Source organism: Saimiri boliviensis, chromosome 7 (assembly GCF_048565385.1).
Source record: "Saimiri boliviensis isolate mSaiBol1 chromosome 7, mSaiBol1.pri, whole genome shotgun sequence".
Lineage (NCBI taxonomy): Eukaryota > Metazoa > Chordata > Mammalia > Primates > Cebidae > Saimiri > Saimiri boliviensis.
Genome location: NC_133455.1, coordinates 66,876,044 through 66,890,408, shown reverse-complemented (window position 1 = coordinate 66,890,408; position 14,365 = coordinate 66,876,044). Strand labels below are relative to the sequence as shown.

The window sequence follows — 14,365 nt, the reverse complement described above, 5'->3', positions numbered from 1 at the left end:
CACTTTGGGAGGTGGTGGCAGAGGAGGAGGCCGGAGTTGGAAACTAGGCTGGGCAACACAGCAAGACCTCCATCTGCACAAAAAAGCAAAAAAAAAAAAAAAAAAAAAAAAAAGAATGTAGGAATTGATTGAATATCGAGGTTAATGGAAAACAAGGGGTCTAGGGCTTCTGGTAAAGAGGGGAGGGGTTGGGCAGTACATGAATTAGAAGAATGTTGGCAATCTGTTCAGTTTGAGGTATTAGTGGGTATTAGGAGGCGCAGGGTGGGAGCTCCAGTGTAAAGGCTTAGACTCCTAGCCTCCTGGAGGGCTGAGAACTCCCGGGGTGTTGCAGTCGCTCTAACTCCAGTTCCTAAGTTTCGTGAGACCCTCCAACAAGTGCTATATTGGAGCCCCGCGTCTCCATTGCTGGGTGTTGCCAGCCCCCTCGTCCCCAGTTCCCTCCTCCACTTGGCTTCCCGAGTGTTCGGAGCCTTCTCCCTCCCACAATCCGCGGGCGTTCGGAACCCCTCCCCCACCGCGGGCGCTCGGAGCCGGTCCCAGTCCCCGCACAGTTCTCGGTCCCTGGTTCCCACCAGGGATGGCGGCGCGGACTCCGGCGGGCGCCGTGGTCCTCGCGCTCTGGGTTTGGGCGCTGGCTCCGGCGGGGGCCCTGGACGCCATGGGCCCTCACGCGGCGGTCCGTCTGGCCGAGCTGCTGACCCCGGAGGAGTGCGGCCATTTCCGGTCGCTCCTGGAGGCGCCCGAGCCGGACATGGAGGCCGAGCTGTCCCGGCTTTCTGAGGACCGGCTGGCGCGGCCCGAGCCGCTCAACACCACGTCGGGGTCTCCGAGCCGGCGGCTGCGGCGAGAGGCGGCCGAGGACCGGGCGGGCGGGGCGGCAGGGCCCGGGGAGGTCTCCGACGGCTGCCGGGAGGCGCTGGCAGCCTGGCTGGCCCCCCGGGCCCCGTCTCTGTCCTGGGACCGCCTGGCTCGGGCCCTGCGGCGCAGCGGCCGCCCCGACGTGGCCAGGGAGCTGGGCAAGAACCTCCACCAGCAGGCGACGCTGCAGCTGCGCAAATTCGGGCAGCGCTTCCTGCCTCCGCCCGGCGCCGCCGCCCCGCCGCCCGATCCCTCGGCCTCGCGCCCCCGGCGCGCCGCGTTCCCAGCGCTGGACTGGGACGCGCTGGAGCTGATCGTGGAGCGCCTGCCTCAGCCCCGGTACGAGCGGAGCCCCACGGCTTGGGCGGGGCCGCTGGCGCTCGGCCTCCTCACCGGCTTCTTGGGGGCGCTGAGCACCGGGGCGCTGCTCGTCCTGCTCACGCTGTGGATCACGGGCGGCGACGGCGACCAGGCGTGGCCCGCCAGCCCCGGCCCGCCCGCCACGGTGCAGGGCTGGTGGGAAACAAAGCCGCTCCTTCCTAAGTAGCGACGCGCGCCCCCGGGGGCCTGGCTGCAGATGGGCCAGATCCTCCCTCACCTCCGTGCCCTTGCCCTCGGCTGTAAAATGGGAGCAAAGTCCTGCGGGAGTGGTGCTTTGGACGGTTTATAAATGTTACGAAATACCGAAAGGACAGAGCAGTTTTTTTAAAATCCTTTGGAAAGGAGCCGCATCGCCCGTGGGACTGCCGGTGGAAGAGGGGCTCCGGTGCCAGTCTTCCAGAGTGGCAGGCAGGCACACCGCCCGATTTTTGTCAGCTTAGTTCCTTTTTTTTTTTTTTTTTTTTTGAGACGGCCCCTCGCTCTGTTGCCCAGGCTGGAGGGCAGTGGTGCGACCTCTGCTCACTGCAACTTCTGCCTGCCAGGTTCAAGGATTCAAGCGATTCTCCTGCCTCAGCCTCCCTAGTAGCTGGGCCTACAGGCACGCGCCACCACAACCCGCTAATTTTTGTGTTTTTAGTAGAGATGGGGTTTCGCCTTGTTGGCCAAGCTGGTCTCCAACTCCTGGGCTCAAGTGATCCGCCTGCCTGGGCCTCCCAGAGTGCTGGGATTCCAGGCGTGAGCCACCGCGCCGGGCAGATTCCTTCTGATCTTACAATTATTCTTCCACGAAGAGCTACCACTTACTGAGCACGGCGTGCCAGGCCTCATGCTAAGCAGTTACATACATTATTTGATGTACTCTTCAAAACCCGAGAAGGAAGGTATTATCTCCATCACACATGCGTAAACTCTGCCACAGCTAATTCGTCGCATAGTCATGTTCTTGAACCTATGGCCACCTGACCTGAATGTTTGAGCTCGGAAGGAAAGGTGTGTGCGCGATAAGGGGGCTTGAAAAACATGATGGGGACCAGAACAAGATGTGCAGCACCTTGTCCGGGCTACTCTGGGGCCCTGCTGGAGTGTGCAGAGGCAGCACCACTAGAAAGGGGTGTGCCCACGTGCAGGGCGCCGCCTCCAAGGTGCTGCCCCCCTCAGGCAAGGCCTCCGGACAGGCCACAGGCCGAGTGGAGTCCTGAACCTTTCCCACACACCTGGGAGTGGCTAGGGCACTGCCTGCCCAGCCAGGAGGCTGACCCAGGGTGAGCCTTCAGGCAGACTCTGTCCCCGCCATAGGACAGAGTGGGGTCCTGCGAGGTGGTGGTGCATGTTCACCCTGGGCTTCGGTGTGAGGGGCAATGACAGAATGACAGGCCAGTCCAAGAGGAGAGTTGAAAACAAGATTGACGTAACCCTTTATTGCAAATTCTAAAGTAAAAAGATGTACAGTACAAAGTAAAATTGAAATTTCATACTATAAACTTCCAATCCACTTACACATTCTCATTTCTCAAGCATTTCTGCCATTTCCGCATAAACAGAACAGGAAACAAGTCGAGGAGGTGAGGGAAGGAGATACAGCAAGGGGAAAAAATTGTCTCGAATAATCACAAACCCCAGAAGCAAGTGAAAGGAAAGACATTTTCTCGACCTGCTGTCCTGGTGATGAGAAGCGGGGGTGGGTGGAGCAGTGCAGTTTAAAATGGCTCTCAGAATAGCAGCATTTATGGTACCATTTCAGCTTCCTTGAGTCCAATAATTCTTTACCCTTCCCTTGTGCCTTTGTCTCTGTATCTCAAAACGCTTTACAAAACATTTAGTTAAAGCCTCACAACACCCCTGTGAGGTAGGTCAGTATTATTATCCCCATTTTACAGATGGGGAAACTGAGGCACAGAGAGGTTAAGTGACTTGCCCAAGGCCACACAGCGAGCCCGTGGTCAAGCTAGGGCTAGAACACAGTTCTGTCCCTTTTCTGGAACCACTGGACTACGCTCCCCTTTACCTATATACATTCTTCACACACACACACACCACATGTGCACACCCACCCACCCCACCCCACTTAGCCTCTATGTACAGCAAACAGCAGTGGGGGGCAGGGGCAGGGGCAGGGGGTGCCTCAGGAGTTTTAATGGAGGAAATCTTGGTAATCTTGGAAAGAGAATCCAAGAAAGCACAGAGCTCAACAATGGAGACTCTGTTGCAAACCTTGGGCCCCTCCCAATGCAGACTTCCTCTTCTTTCCTGATGTCCCCCCTGGCTGGCGAGTTGCAGCCAATTCTTTAGGGGTGGGGGGTACCTGAAAATGAACAAAGCTTTTTGCTAAACTGTGGGCAACATCTGAGAAAAGAAAGAGGCATCATTACAGAAGATGCCCAGGACTCAAGTCACAAAGTCATGACCCATGGCGATCTCACCTCCACAGCAGGACTGGAGGCTGGGGGCCGGGGGCGGAGGATGGGGACTGACCTACCAGCCATCTCGCCCCAGAGTGGAGCTACTGGAGCTGACTAGAGTGGGCACTTCGAGATCCTCCTGAGAGAGTGTTCCTGAACCAGGAGACATGGCCTAGGCCTAGAGAGGGATGTCCCCAAAGGGGGACAGGGAGAGAAGGAAGGGGAAGAGTGCCCCCACCCCCATGCAAATGTGAAGGAGACCAGCCCTCATCTGTGGGCCTGTCTGGGGCAATAGAGCGCAGGGCCCAGTATGAGCTTGCAGAGTGGAGGGCTGCTAGGCATTGCGCATGCCCTAGCTTTGAGGCATGGGGGTAGTTTTGTTTTTTTTTTTTTTTTTTTTTTTTTTTTTTTTCAAACATACAGGTGAAAAAGGCAGAAGTAAGGCCAGTCCAGCTGGGTTGGCTGACATCATCTCTGAGGGCTCTGCCAGGTGGATTAGGTGAGGAGGGGTTTATGAGCCTCTAAGCACCGGCCGGTAGGGGGGAAATGCCACATGCAATGGGTGAGTGGGGATCTGGGGGGTCAGGACCTTGCTTTTCTTCCAATCTCTACTTCTCAGCCAGAACTTTGCGAGAGCCCCTTTGATTTCTCTTCCCTCCATTCCCCTCCTTTCCCCAAATGTGCTAAGGTCCCAATTCCCAGACCCCTCCCAGGACTCAAGAATTGGGATAGTCAAGCAACAAACACACCAAGACAGGCTTCCCTTGTACAGTAAAAAGGGTCATTTTTATTTTGTTTCCTTTTGGCTTAGAGGAGTGATGGACTTTTTATCACGTCTCATTAGGGCAGCATTGGCCTCCATGCATTCACTAATACACTAATCTTCACTGTTGGTCTTTTACAGGTTTACGTTGGTTGCAGTGAAAAATAAAAGAACTCTGGGCACTGTCGCTTTAGGGGCTTTAACTGGAAGTTTCTGTTTTTTTTTCTTTTTCTTTTTTTTTTTTTTTTAAATCTCTTCCTAGCCAACTTCCGACACCGAAAGTGGCTCATTTGGAAAGGAGTGAGAGTAGGCCATGCTAACATGGAAGTTTCTTCCTGCTCTCATCTGCTTTAAATTACGGAGTCTCCTCATCCTAAGCAACAAGGAGGTCAGGGAAAGAATAGGGGGAAATGTTTTTCACACACAAACCAGCAACTACGTCAGCTGCGGCTCAGTGGCTTTGGCTCTGCATTTTAAATTAACAGCATCACACGTCTTTTTGCTTTTTGTCCTTTTTTTAAAAGGTGGATTGTGGAGTATAAATACTGCACCAAGGACCTGGCTACAAAAAATAAATATATATATTATATTTATATATCTATATATATATGTGCAGTGATACTGTGGCTGCTGCTGCTTTTTGATTGGCTTCGTTAATATTTGGCAAAGCGTTGCCACTTACCCACTCAGCGGAGATGCACAAAAACGTCATCGCTGATTCTTTCAGTTCAATGCCTGTTAACTGCGGGTGTAAACTGCTGGTGATGGTGTCATTTACTACCAAAGAAGTGTGGAGCAGGATGGGTGAGTGAGTGACTGAGTGAGTGAGCAGGTGGAAGGATAGTGGGTGAAGGATAAGAAGGTGGGAAACTTCTTTTTAAAAAAATGTGAAACTTCAATTAGAGCGGAGGTGGCTTCTTTCCTATGAGGCTGGCTGATGGATGCCAGACACCAAGGCCCATGTGTTACTGAGGAGATAGCCCGCTGGGCTGGGGTCAGGAGCTGGGGAAGGGAAAAGGTCAGATCTCAGAAAAATCTCATCAATATGCTCTAGTAGCTTAATGACATCACTAGCATGAGCACATGGTGTGCTTAGCGGGATCTTACAGCTCTGTTGCCCATCTCAAGACCTAAGAACAATTATTAAGTTTAGCCAAATCTTGCATAGACGTGGTTAGAATTTATTGCACATTGGAACAAAAATATATATTTTTTGTTGTTTTGGAAAAGACCATTAGCGATAAAAAATTTTTTGTCTGTCTGTCTGGTTTGGGGATGTACATTGGCTGACAGCATCTAAGTTCTAAGAAGAAAGAAAAGTATAAAAAATAAAAATAAACATGACAATGGCGTAAGCCAGAAGCCATTTCCTATTTAATAAGTTAATAATTTGTATTTACAAAAAGGCATGCCAATAAAATAAAATTATATATTACACTATTTATAATTCTCTTAAAAAGAATAACCACACGTGTCAGCTTCTGTTTTGTGCTGTTTACAATGTAGCCTGTACATGTTACTATACATTCATCCTAGCAGTTAGTAGGGTCACTGAATGCCTTCCCGGTCTGGTATTGGGTGTAGTACAAAAATTCTACGGATGCTGCTGCAGAAGCAGGCTTAAGAGAGCTGGACAGAGTTTCTAGTGGTCCGACAAGATAGAAAGCTCTGCTTATCGACTTACTGTGGTTTGTTCTACGCAAAACTAGTCAGGTGGACTGTGAAATTACCTTCAAAGTGCTTCTACTGCAAGGCAGATCGGTGTGTCTGATTATGGGTTGGTTCTTCTTCCCCCTCTAGTGTATGGTTCAGGAAGAATTTATTTTGATTTGGTTCACATGCTAAAGTCTCTTTTCACTCTTTGTGTAGACTTCCTGACACATTCAACTGCAGCATCTTGGCTTTGAAATCCAGTCATCAGGTGAGAAACCCCTGGACTAAAAACTGTCTTTCCTAAAGCAGGAGATGGAATGGAAGATATGAGGCTCCCCCAGAAGCCACACTCCAATGACAGCTGGCAGGTCGCTAAGCAGACAGCAAAACTGGCTGCAAGGGAATGCACTGGGGGAAGCTGGAACATCCTGAAGAATTAATATTAAATTGCTTTCTCATGAAAACCAGTGCAGTAAAGAAACCAAGTGGGCTTGGTTTAGAGGCGGCTCCATCTCTACCTCAGATCCCACCACTGACTATTATTCTAATAATAAATGAAAGAAACCACAGCCGTAACCCCAATGCTGCTACCCTCACCCACCTCTGTGGGCAAGGGAAGCCCTACTCGGTGGAGAAATGTGATGGAGGCAGGAGGAATCATGCAGTGTGTGAGTATGTGACGACCCCTCTGCAGAAGAGAGAGGTCCGTTCAGAATATCTGAACCCCTCATGGTATCGACCCATGCCTGGAGAAAGCCACAATGCAGAGGACATGATGTGAAATGAAATGAGCACCCCATAACTCCCAATGAAAGGTCATTTTAAGTTCCCCAAATTACCCCTAGAGATAACTGGTGCTACTTTGAATAGCACTTTTATCTCTACCCCAAACAAGTGTCAATTCTCCAGTATGAAGGCTAAACGATCATCATAAATATTGCAAGATACAAATGAATTTTTCTTTTTTAGCCCTAGGATTTGGTTTTACAGTGACATAAATAGTACAAGCCATTTGGGATCAAAGTCTCCCCCATGTCCTGGACACAGAGCAGCATTAAATAGTTCATCTTGCAAAATGTGCAACAATGGCTGTATGTTAGAGATGTCTGTTAAACATACACACGCAACGGATCCATCTGCTTGTTGGATTGGGTTTGTTTTTTGTTGTTGGTGGTGGTAGTCAATTGGTTGTTTCCCTACCCAGAGGGTGTATGAAGGACTTTTAAGAACTCATAATAAAGAATTGTAGCCAGTATGGAACTCTTACCATTTTCTCCAAATACAGTGAACGGTGCAGGGCTGGGTCCTGTCCAAAGGCTGACCCAATGCAGGGGACTAGGTTAGTAGTGTCCTGTGGTGTATGGATCTCATGCATGACTTCTGATCACGGCATGCCATCATGCAAATCATCTCTACGCATTGAACGAGCACAATGTTTGGAATCGGCCTGAGCAAGTCCTCCTCAGCCTGAAGAAACCTGATTGTTTTCCCCCACCCATCTGCAAACCACGTGAAGCCCATGTGGAGATGATGCAATTTATGTCAAAGAAACTGACAATTAAATGACATGGGCTAAATGTGAGTGTCTGTGTGAGTGTGTGTGTGTGTGTGTGTGTGTGTATGTGTTTTCTTTTTGCTGCTTAGCTTAACTAATGTAAGAATGCAAATATAGTTTGTATGAACAAACAAACTTTTAAAGTGATGCTTTCTGCTTCTGAGAATCAACAAAATGAAAAAATAAAATCCATTTGGCTGCAACGGAAATATGCTGGTCCCGGCAGCCTCTCTTCTGTTTCTGTATCTGATTAGTTTTGTCCTAAGTTGCATTGACTGATGTGGAACATGCAGTAACCACCTGCCCAAGCATTAGAAAATCTGTGAGTCTAGGGAGCGGGGTCCTTTGCCCTTGGCAGGTCACTGCTCAAGATGCAGCTGTGTTACATGGTAAGCGGACGACGTTTGGTATAGATCTTCAGGTTAGAGTCTCCACAGCTGTTCTGCATTGATAATATTCAGGAAGTTTGTAAACAATCTTTCACTTGCGAGTTTTAGATCCGTATGATATTGAATTTTTGCTCTCTTCTAACACTTGGATTCTCTGACCTCTTTTTGTCTTTTGGCTCTTTCCCTTCTTCCTTCCTCTGCCCGCTGCTGTTTCTCCTTTTCAGGTTTAGTTACACTGTCATAGGATGGGAGGGAGGCTGTAGATGGGGTGCTCTCTTTTTTCTCCCGGTGTGTGCCTCCATTCTCCAGCTTATTAGAAGTTGTCTTTTTGCAGATGAAGCCCCGCCTTGCCAAATGTCCCCGGTAGGCGCGCTGCAGGACCACCGCAGATACCTCCTCCTGCTTGCGACGCAGAGTGGTTGTGATTGGCTCATAAGACACTTTGGAAGGATTGGATGCCACGAATCGCTCTTCCATCTGCTGCCGCAGGATGTCCAACTCCCCGCTATCTCCCAGGACCCGTTTGGTGAAGGCAAAAAGGATGTCCAAGCAGTGGATGCGGTCTCCACTCACCATTGGCAGATCCATAGCGATAAGCTCAATGGTATTGGGCTTGGGCACGCGGAGAGGATGCTCCAAGGCATCTGCGAAGTCCGCCAGCTTACAGTATTCGATGAACTGGGTGGCGTCAGGGTCGAACTTCTCCCAGATCTCATAGAAGGTCTCAAAGTCATCCTCACTCAGAGGGTCTGCACTTTCCTCTGTGGCTACACTGAAGTTCTCCAGGATGATGGCAATGTACATGTTCACGACAATTAGGAAGGAGATGATGATGTAGCTTACAAAGAAGAAGATGCCCACTGAGGGGTTCCCGCAATCTCCCTTAAAGCCACTCCCTGGGTGTTCCTTATCTAGGCTGCAGTCAGGGGGGCGGTTTAGGATGGGCAGCAGCAGGCCATCCCAACCAGCCGAAGTCGTGATTTGAAATAGGCAGATCATGCTGTTGCCAAATGTCTCAAAGTTGAACATGTCATCGATACCAGCCTCATGCTTCACATATGCAAAATTGGACATCCCAAAAATGGAGAAGATGAACATGACCAGGAAGAGCAGAAGGCCGATGTTGAACAGGGCAGGCAAGGACATCATTAAGGCAAAGAGCAGGGTACGAATCCCTTTAGCGCCTTTGATCAGACGCAAGATGCGCCCAATACGGGCCAATCGGATGACTCGGAATAGGGTTGGGGAAACAAAGTATTTCTCAATTATATCTGCCAGGAACATTCCTAAGAAGAACAGAAGAAGTTATGTTATTGAGATTGGAGACACCCTTTCTCTTTTTTTTACCTGGCACTGTGGAACTCTTAAGTTCAAAGGGCTTTGCGGAATAAGTACCTCACTATTCAATTTGAACTCTCATAATTTTGGTTGGGCATGGTGGCTCACATCTGTAACCCCAGCAGTTTGAGAGGCTGAGGCAGGTGGACCACTTGAGGCCAGGAGTTGGAGACCAGCTTGGCCAATGTGGTGAAACCCTGTTTCTACCAAAAATAAAAAATTAGCTGGGTGTGGTGGTGCACATCTGTAATTCCAGCTATTAGGGAGGCTGAGGCACAAGAGTTACTTGAACCCAGTAGCTAGAGGTTGCAGTGAGCCAAGATCACGCCACTGCACTCCAGCCTGGGTGAAAGAGCAAGACTCTTGTCTCCAAAAAAAAAAAAGTGACATTGTAAACATATAGAAAAGTAGATAATAAAATAGACACCTATGTGCCTAACACACATAACTAAAACACATATTTGTCTTGTTATTTTGTGTTTTGAGATGGGGTCTTGCTATGTTACCCAGACTGGTCTTGAACTCCTGGGCTCAAGTGATCCTTCTGCCTCAGATCTCTCGAGTAACTGGGATGAAACACAGATTTAACAGAGGCTAGCATTTTACCAATTTTTCTTCTTTCATCATCCCCAGAAGCATCCACAATCCTGAAGATAGTAGGTATCATTCTAGTGTGTATCTTTATAGATATACTATGTAAGAATCCATGGCCAGGCACGGTGGCACACACCTGTAATCCCAGCACTTTGGGAGGTGGAGGCAGGTGGATCCCCTGAGGTCAGGAGTTTGAGACCAGTCTGACCAACATGGTGCAACCCTGCTTCTACTAAAAATACAAAATTAGCCAGGCATGGTGGCACGTGCCTGTAATCCCAGCTACTTGGGAGGCTGAGGCAGGAGAATCACTTCAACCAAGGAGGCAGAGGTTATAGTGAGCCGAGATCATGCCATTGCACTCCAACCTGCGTGACCAGCTAAATTCCAGCTCAAAACAAACAAACAAAAAACCAAAACCAAGAATCCATAATATATATATAATTTCCTGCTACATTTAGCAAATTACACTGTATCTGTCTTATTTATTTATTTCAAATATTTTGTAGAGATGGGAGTCTTGCTAGGTTGTCCAGGCTGGTCTTGAACTCCCGGGCTCAAGCAATCTGATCCTCACCCCCTCAACCTCCCAAAGTGCTGAGATTACAGGTGTGAACTGCCACATACAACCTGTATCTGTCTTCTGAGGTTCATTTATTTAGGTCTCTATCTTGTTTTTGAGATTTAACATTACATTTGTGAGACTGAGCCCTCAAGTTTAAAAAATTGGATGCATTCTAACAATTGAGTGGTATTCCCTTTTATGAATAGGTCCTCATTTACTTGTTTTTCTACTCAAGGACAATTAATTAGTCCCCCTCCCCGCCGCCAGATTTGTCCAGATACGATTTTCCAAGATGTTACTGATATTCTCCACAATAAAATCAAACTTCCATATCCACAAACAATGAATGCGAGGTCCCAGCTCCACCTCATGACCTCATTATCCTTTAACTTTGATGTCTTAGTTATTCTGCTAATGCTAGCAATTTTCAAAGTTTCTTCTTCTTTGCTCTGAAAAAACATCTTTGGTTTTGCATAGCCCTACCTCCCTACTCTACCAAACTAGCCTAGAAAACTAAACGGACTCTCAGGAGTGACTTTCAGCTCTGAGCTGACAGATTTTGTGCTGCAAGTCATTAATCAGAAACCAGTATCAGGCTGGACACAGTGGCTCATGCCTGTAATCCCAGCACTTTGGGAAACTGAGGCAGGTAGATCACTTGAGGCTAGGAGTTCAAGACGAGCCTGGCCAACATGGCAAAACCCCGTCTCTACTAGAAATACAAAAAAAAAAAAAAAAAAAAAAAAGAAAAAAAGAAAAGAAAAATAGCCAAGTGTGGTGGCACACGCCTGTAATTCCAGCTACTTGGGAAGCTGAGGCACAAAACTCACTTGAACCCAGGAGGCAAAGGTTGCAGTGAGCTGAGATCATGCCACTGCACTCCAGCCTGGGTGACAGAGTGAGACTTCAAATAAATAAATAAATAAATGGTACAAAAATTAGCTGGGTACGGTGGCACCTGTAACTCCAGCTACTCAGGAGGCTGAGGCAGGAGAATTCCTTAAACCTGGTTAAACCTGGGAGGCGGAGGTTGTAGTGAGCCGAGGTCGCACTCCGGCCTGGGGGACAGGCAGAGACTCTGTCTTAAAAAAAAAAAGAAAAAGGAGAAGAAAAGAAAAGAAAAAAGAAAACAAACCAGTATCAGCAGGTAAAGATGCCAAGGCATTAGGATAAAGGCAAAAGGTTAAAGTGTACAAATTGGAGAGCCTTTTTCTAGTTACATTCATCCAGGGATTTACCTCAACTAGGCCACTTGTTCTTTAAAGCTACAGAGCAATGAGGGGACCCAAATGAGGGGCCACAGAAGGAGGGCAGAGGAGTTGAAAAGTCTGGGAAATGACAACTGAAGGGAAGGCACTGACATGTTCTCTTTGTTCAGCACCTTCTCTTGCTGTCCAGGCGCTAACAAGACAATGGGAGCTTCAGCTGACATGGGGGATTTAATTTAAGGAAACATTTCTCAATCATAAGAATGTATAAATAGCTGGGCACAGCGGCTCACAACTGTAATCCCAGCATTTTGGGAGGCTGAGGTGGGTGGATCACTTTCGGTCAGGAGTTCAAGACCAGCCTGACTAACATGGTGAAACCCCATTTCTACTAAAAATACAAAATTAGCCGGGCGTGGTGGCACATGCCTGTAATCCCAGCTACTTGGGAGGCTGAGGCAGGAGAATTGCTTGAACCAGGAGGTGGAGGTTGCAGTGAGCTGAGATTGCACCATCGCACTCCAACCTGGGCAACAAGAGTGAAACTCTGTCTCAAAAAAAAAAAAAAAGGAATGCATAAATACTGGGGCAGTTAACTGCAGAAGGCTATAGAATCCCCTTTGAAGAATCTTAGCTTTTCAGGAAAAGACAAGATGCAGTAAGGTCAGAAAGTGGGCCAGGTAACCTCTTGAAGCCTCTTCAGGAGCTAGAATTCCATGGGGTATTTGAGCTTTCAAGAAAATCTCTACCTTAGCCAGGATCCACCCATGATGATTTCTCAGCTCTCTCAAGTCATAAGCAGTGACCAAATAATTCAGCTTATGTAATATATATTAAAGTATATGTGACACTTGCAGCCCATATATGGTGGGCAAGTAGGGCTTCAGAGAGATGATGCCTGAGGTAGATTTTGAAGGATGAATGTGTGTTTGTCCCCATAGAAAAAGGAGAGAAATAGGGCAGACAGTAATGTAGGCAGTAGGAACACCATTTAAGGGGGTGCTCTAGGTGGTTTCATAGTTAGTTTTACCCTAATTCTTTTGCGGGTTAATACTCTCAACTTGATTGGAATGAAGGATGCAAAGTATTGTTTCTGGATGTTGCCAGAGGAGATTAACATTTGAGTCAGTGGACTGGCAGAGGAAGACCCAACCTCCCTGTGGGTGAGCACCATCTAATTGGCTGCCAGCTCAGCTAGAAAAAGCAGGCAGAAGAAAGTGAAAGCAGCAGAGTCTTCTGGCTTTCATCTCCTCCTGCACTGGATTCTTCCTGCTTTCTGTAACATCAGACTCCAAGTTCTTCGGCTTTTGGACACTTGGACTTACATCAGTGGTTTACAGGGGCTCTCAGGTCTTTGGCCACAGACTGAAGGCCACGCTGTCGGCTTACCTACTTTTGAGAATTTGGGACTTAGACTGAGCCCCTGCTGGCTTCCTTGCTCCTCAGCTTGCAGAAAACCTGTTGTGGAACTCTGCCTTGTGATCATGTGAGATCACATTTATCCTATTAGTTCTGTTCCACTAAAAATCTCTGACAGATTTTGGTACCAGGAGTGGTTCTAGAGGAACAGAATTTTAAGGATGGATTTCCTTAGTTGGTTTTGGGGTTTCTGTAGTTAGCTGCTTAATCTGATTAGACCCAAAAAATGCTAAGGACTCTACTTCTAATAGTACAGAGAACACTGATAGTCCTTGGTGTGAACTGTCTATTAGATAATTACGCAAAATAGATATATTTAATATTCCTGATTCATTGCTCTTGAGGGGCAGGGAGTTTAGTGACTCTATACATAATACCTTTGACCACATGTGGAGAACCAAGGAATATAATGAAGTTGGTTGGTTGCTCCTAAGTTCGCTGGAGAAAAAGATGGAAGGAAATCATGAGCTCAGGGATTCTAACTCCCGGCTCCAGAAGCATTCACTGAGCCTCAAGCTTCTAAGATTGCCCTGAGAGTCCTATCTCCTGTAGACAAAGGGCTGATGTTTCTGAAAATCAGACAGAAGCTCATCATGCAAGTGGCTGGCCTGCAAGGAAAGGTGCATGCATAGTCTTGCTAGGTATCTACTATTAAAGTGAGGGCATTGATTGGAAAAGAATGGGACCCTGCAACTTGGAATGGGGATGTGTGGGAGGACCCTGATGAAGCTGGGGGCACTGAGCTTGTAAACTCTGACAGCTTTTATTGCCAGAGGAAACAGCCTTCCTACCCCCAGAGGTGGCAATATCCCTTCCCCTGTCCAGGCTGCCATCAGTCTTTCTGTCTTTGTCTTAGGAGATTAACCCTGCACTTTTGAGGCAACAGTGGTCTCCCCTGAGGCAGTTGCCAGGCAAGACAATGCTGATTCTCCTCAGAACCCACCACCAACACCCCTGTTTGTTTCTAGACCTGTAACTAGACTCAAGTCCTGGCAGACCCCTAGAGGTGAGGTTCAGAGCGTGTCCCACGATGTGGGCTACACTCCAAAACAACTGCTTGCGTTTTGTTTTTTCTTTTTGAGATGGAGTCTTGCTCTGTCACCCAGCCTGGAGTGCACTGGTGCAATCTCCACTCACTGCAACCTCCACCTCCCGGGTTCAAGTGATTCTTGTGTCTCAGCCTCCTGAATAGCTGGGATTACCGGTGCATGCTATCATGCCAGACTAATTTTTGTATTTT

At 48.1% G+C, this 14,365-nt stretch overlaps 2 protein-coding genes across 7 annotated transcripts in view; one reads left to right on the top strand and one right to left on the bottom strand.

The window, feature by feature from the left end:
- The first annotated feature begins 580 nt into the window (after positions 1 to 580).
- TMDD1 (transmembrane and death domain 1) lies at positions 581 to 1,659 on the top strand. Its single transcript, XM_039472379.2, is given in 1 exon segment — positions 581 to 1,659. A coding segment is annotated over 1 exon segment (951 nt). The 3' UTR covers positions 1,532 to 1,659.
- Positions 1,660 to 2,628: 969 nt separating this feature from the next.
- Positions 2,629 to 14,365, bottom strand: part of SCN8A (sodium voltage-gated channel alpha subunit 8) — a 205,086-nt gene continuing 193,349 nt past the window's right edge. For all 6 annotated transcript variants that reach the window (XM_074402654.1, XM_074402655.1, XM_074402657.1 and 3 more), the window contains exon 27: positions 2,629 to 9,287. In XM_074402654.1, coding sequence (XP_074258755.1) covers positions 8,140 to 9,287 — 1,148 coding nt within the window. In that variant the 3' untranslated portion in view covers positions 2,629 to 8,139. The remainder of the gene's footprint in view (positions 9,288 to 14,365) is intronic.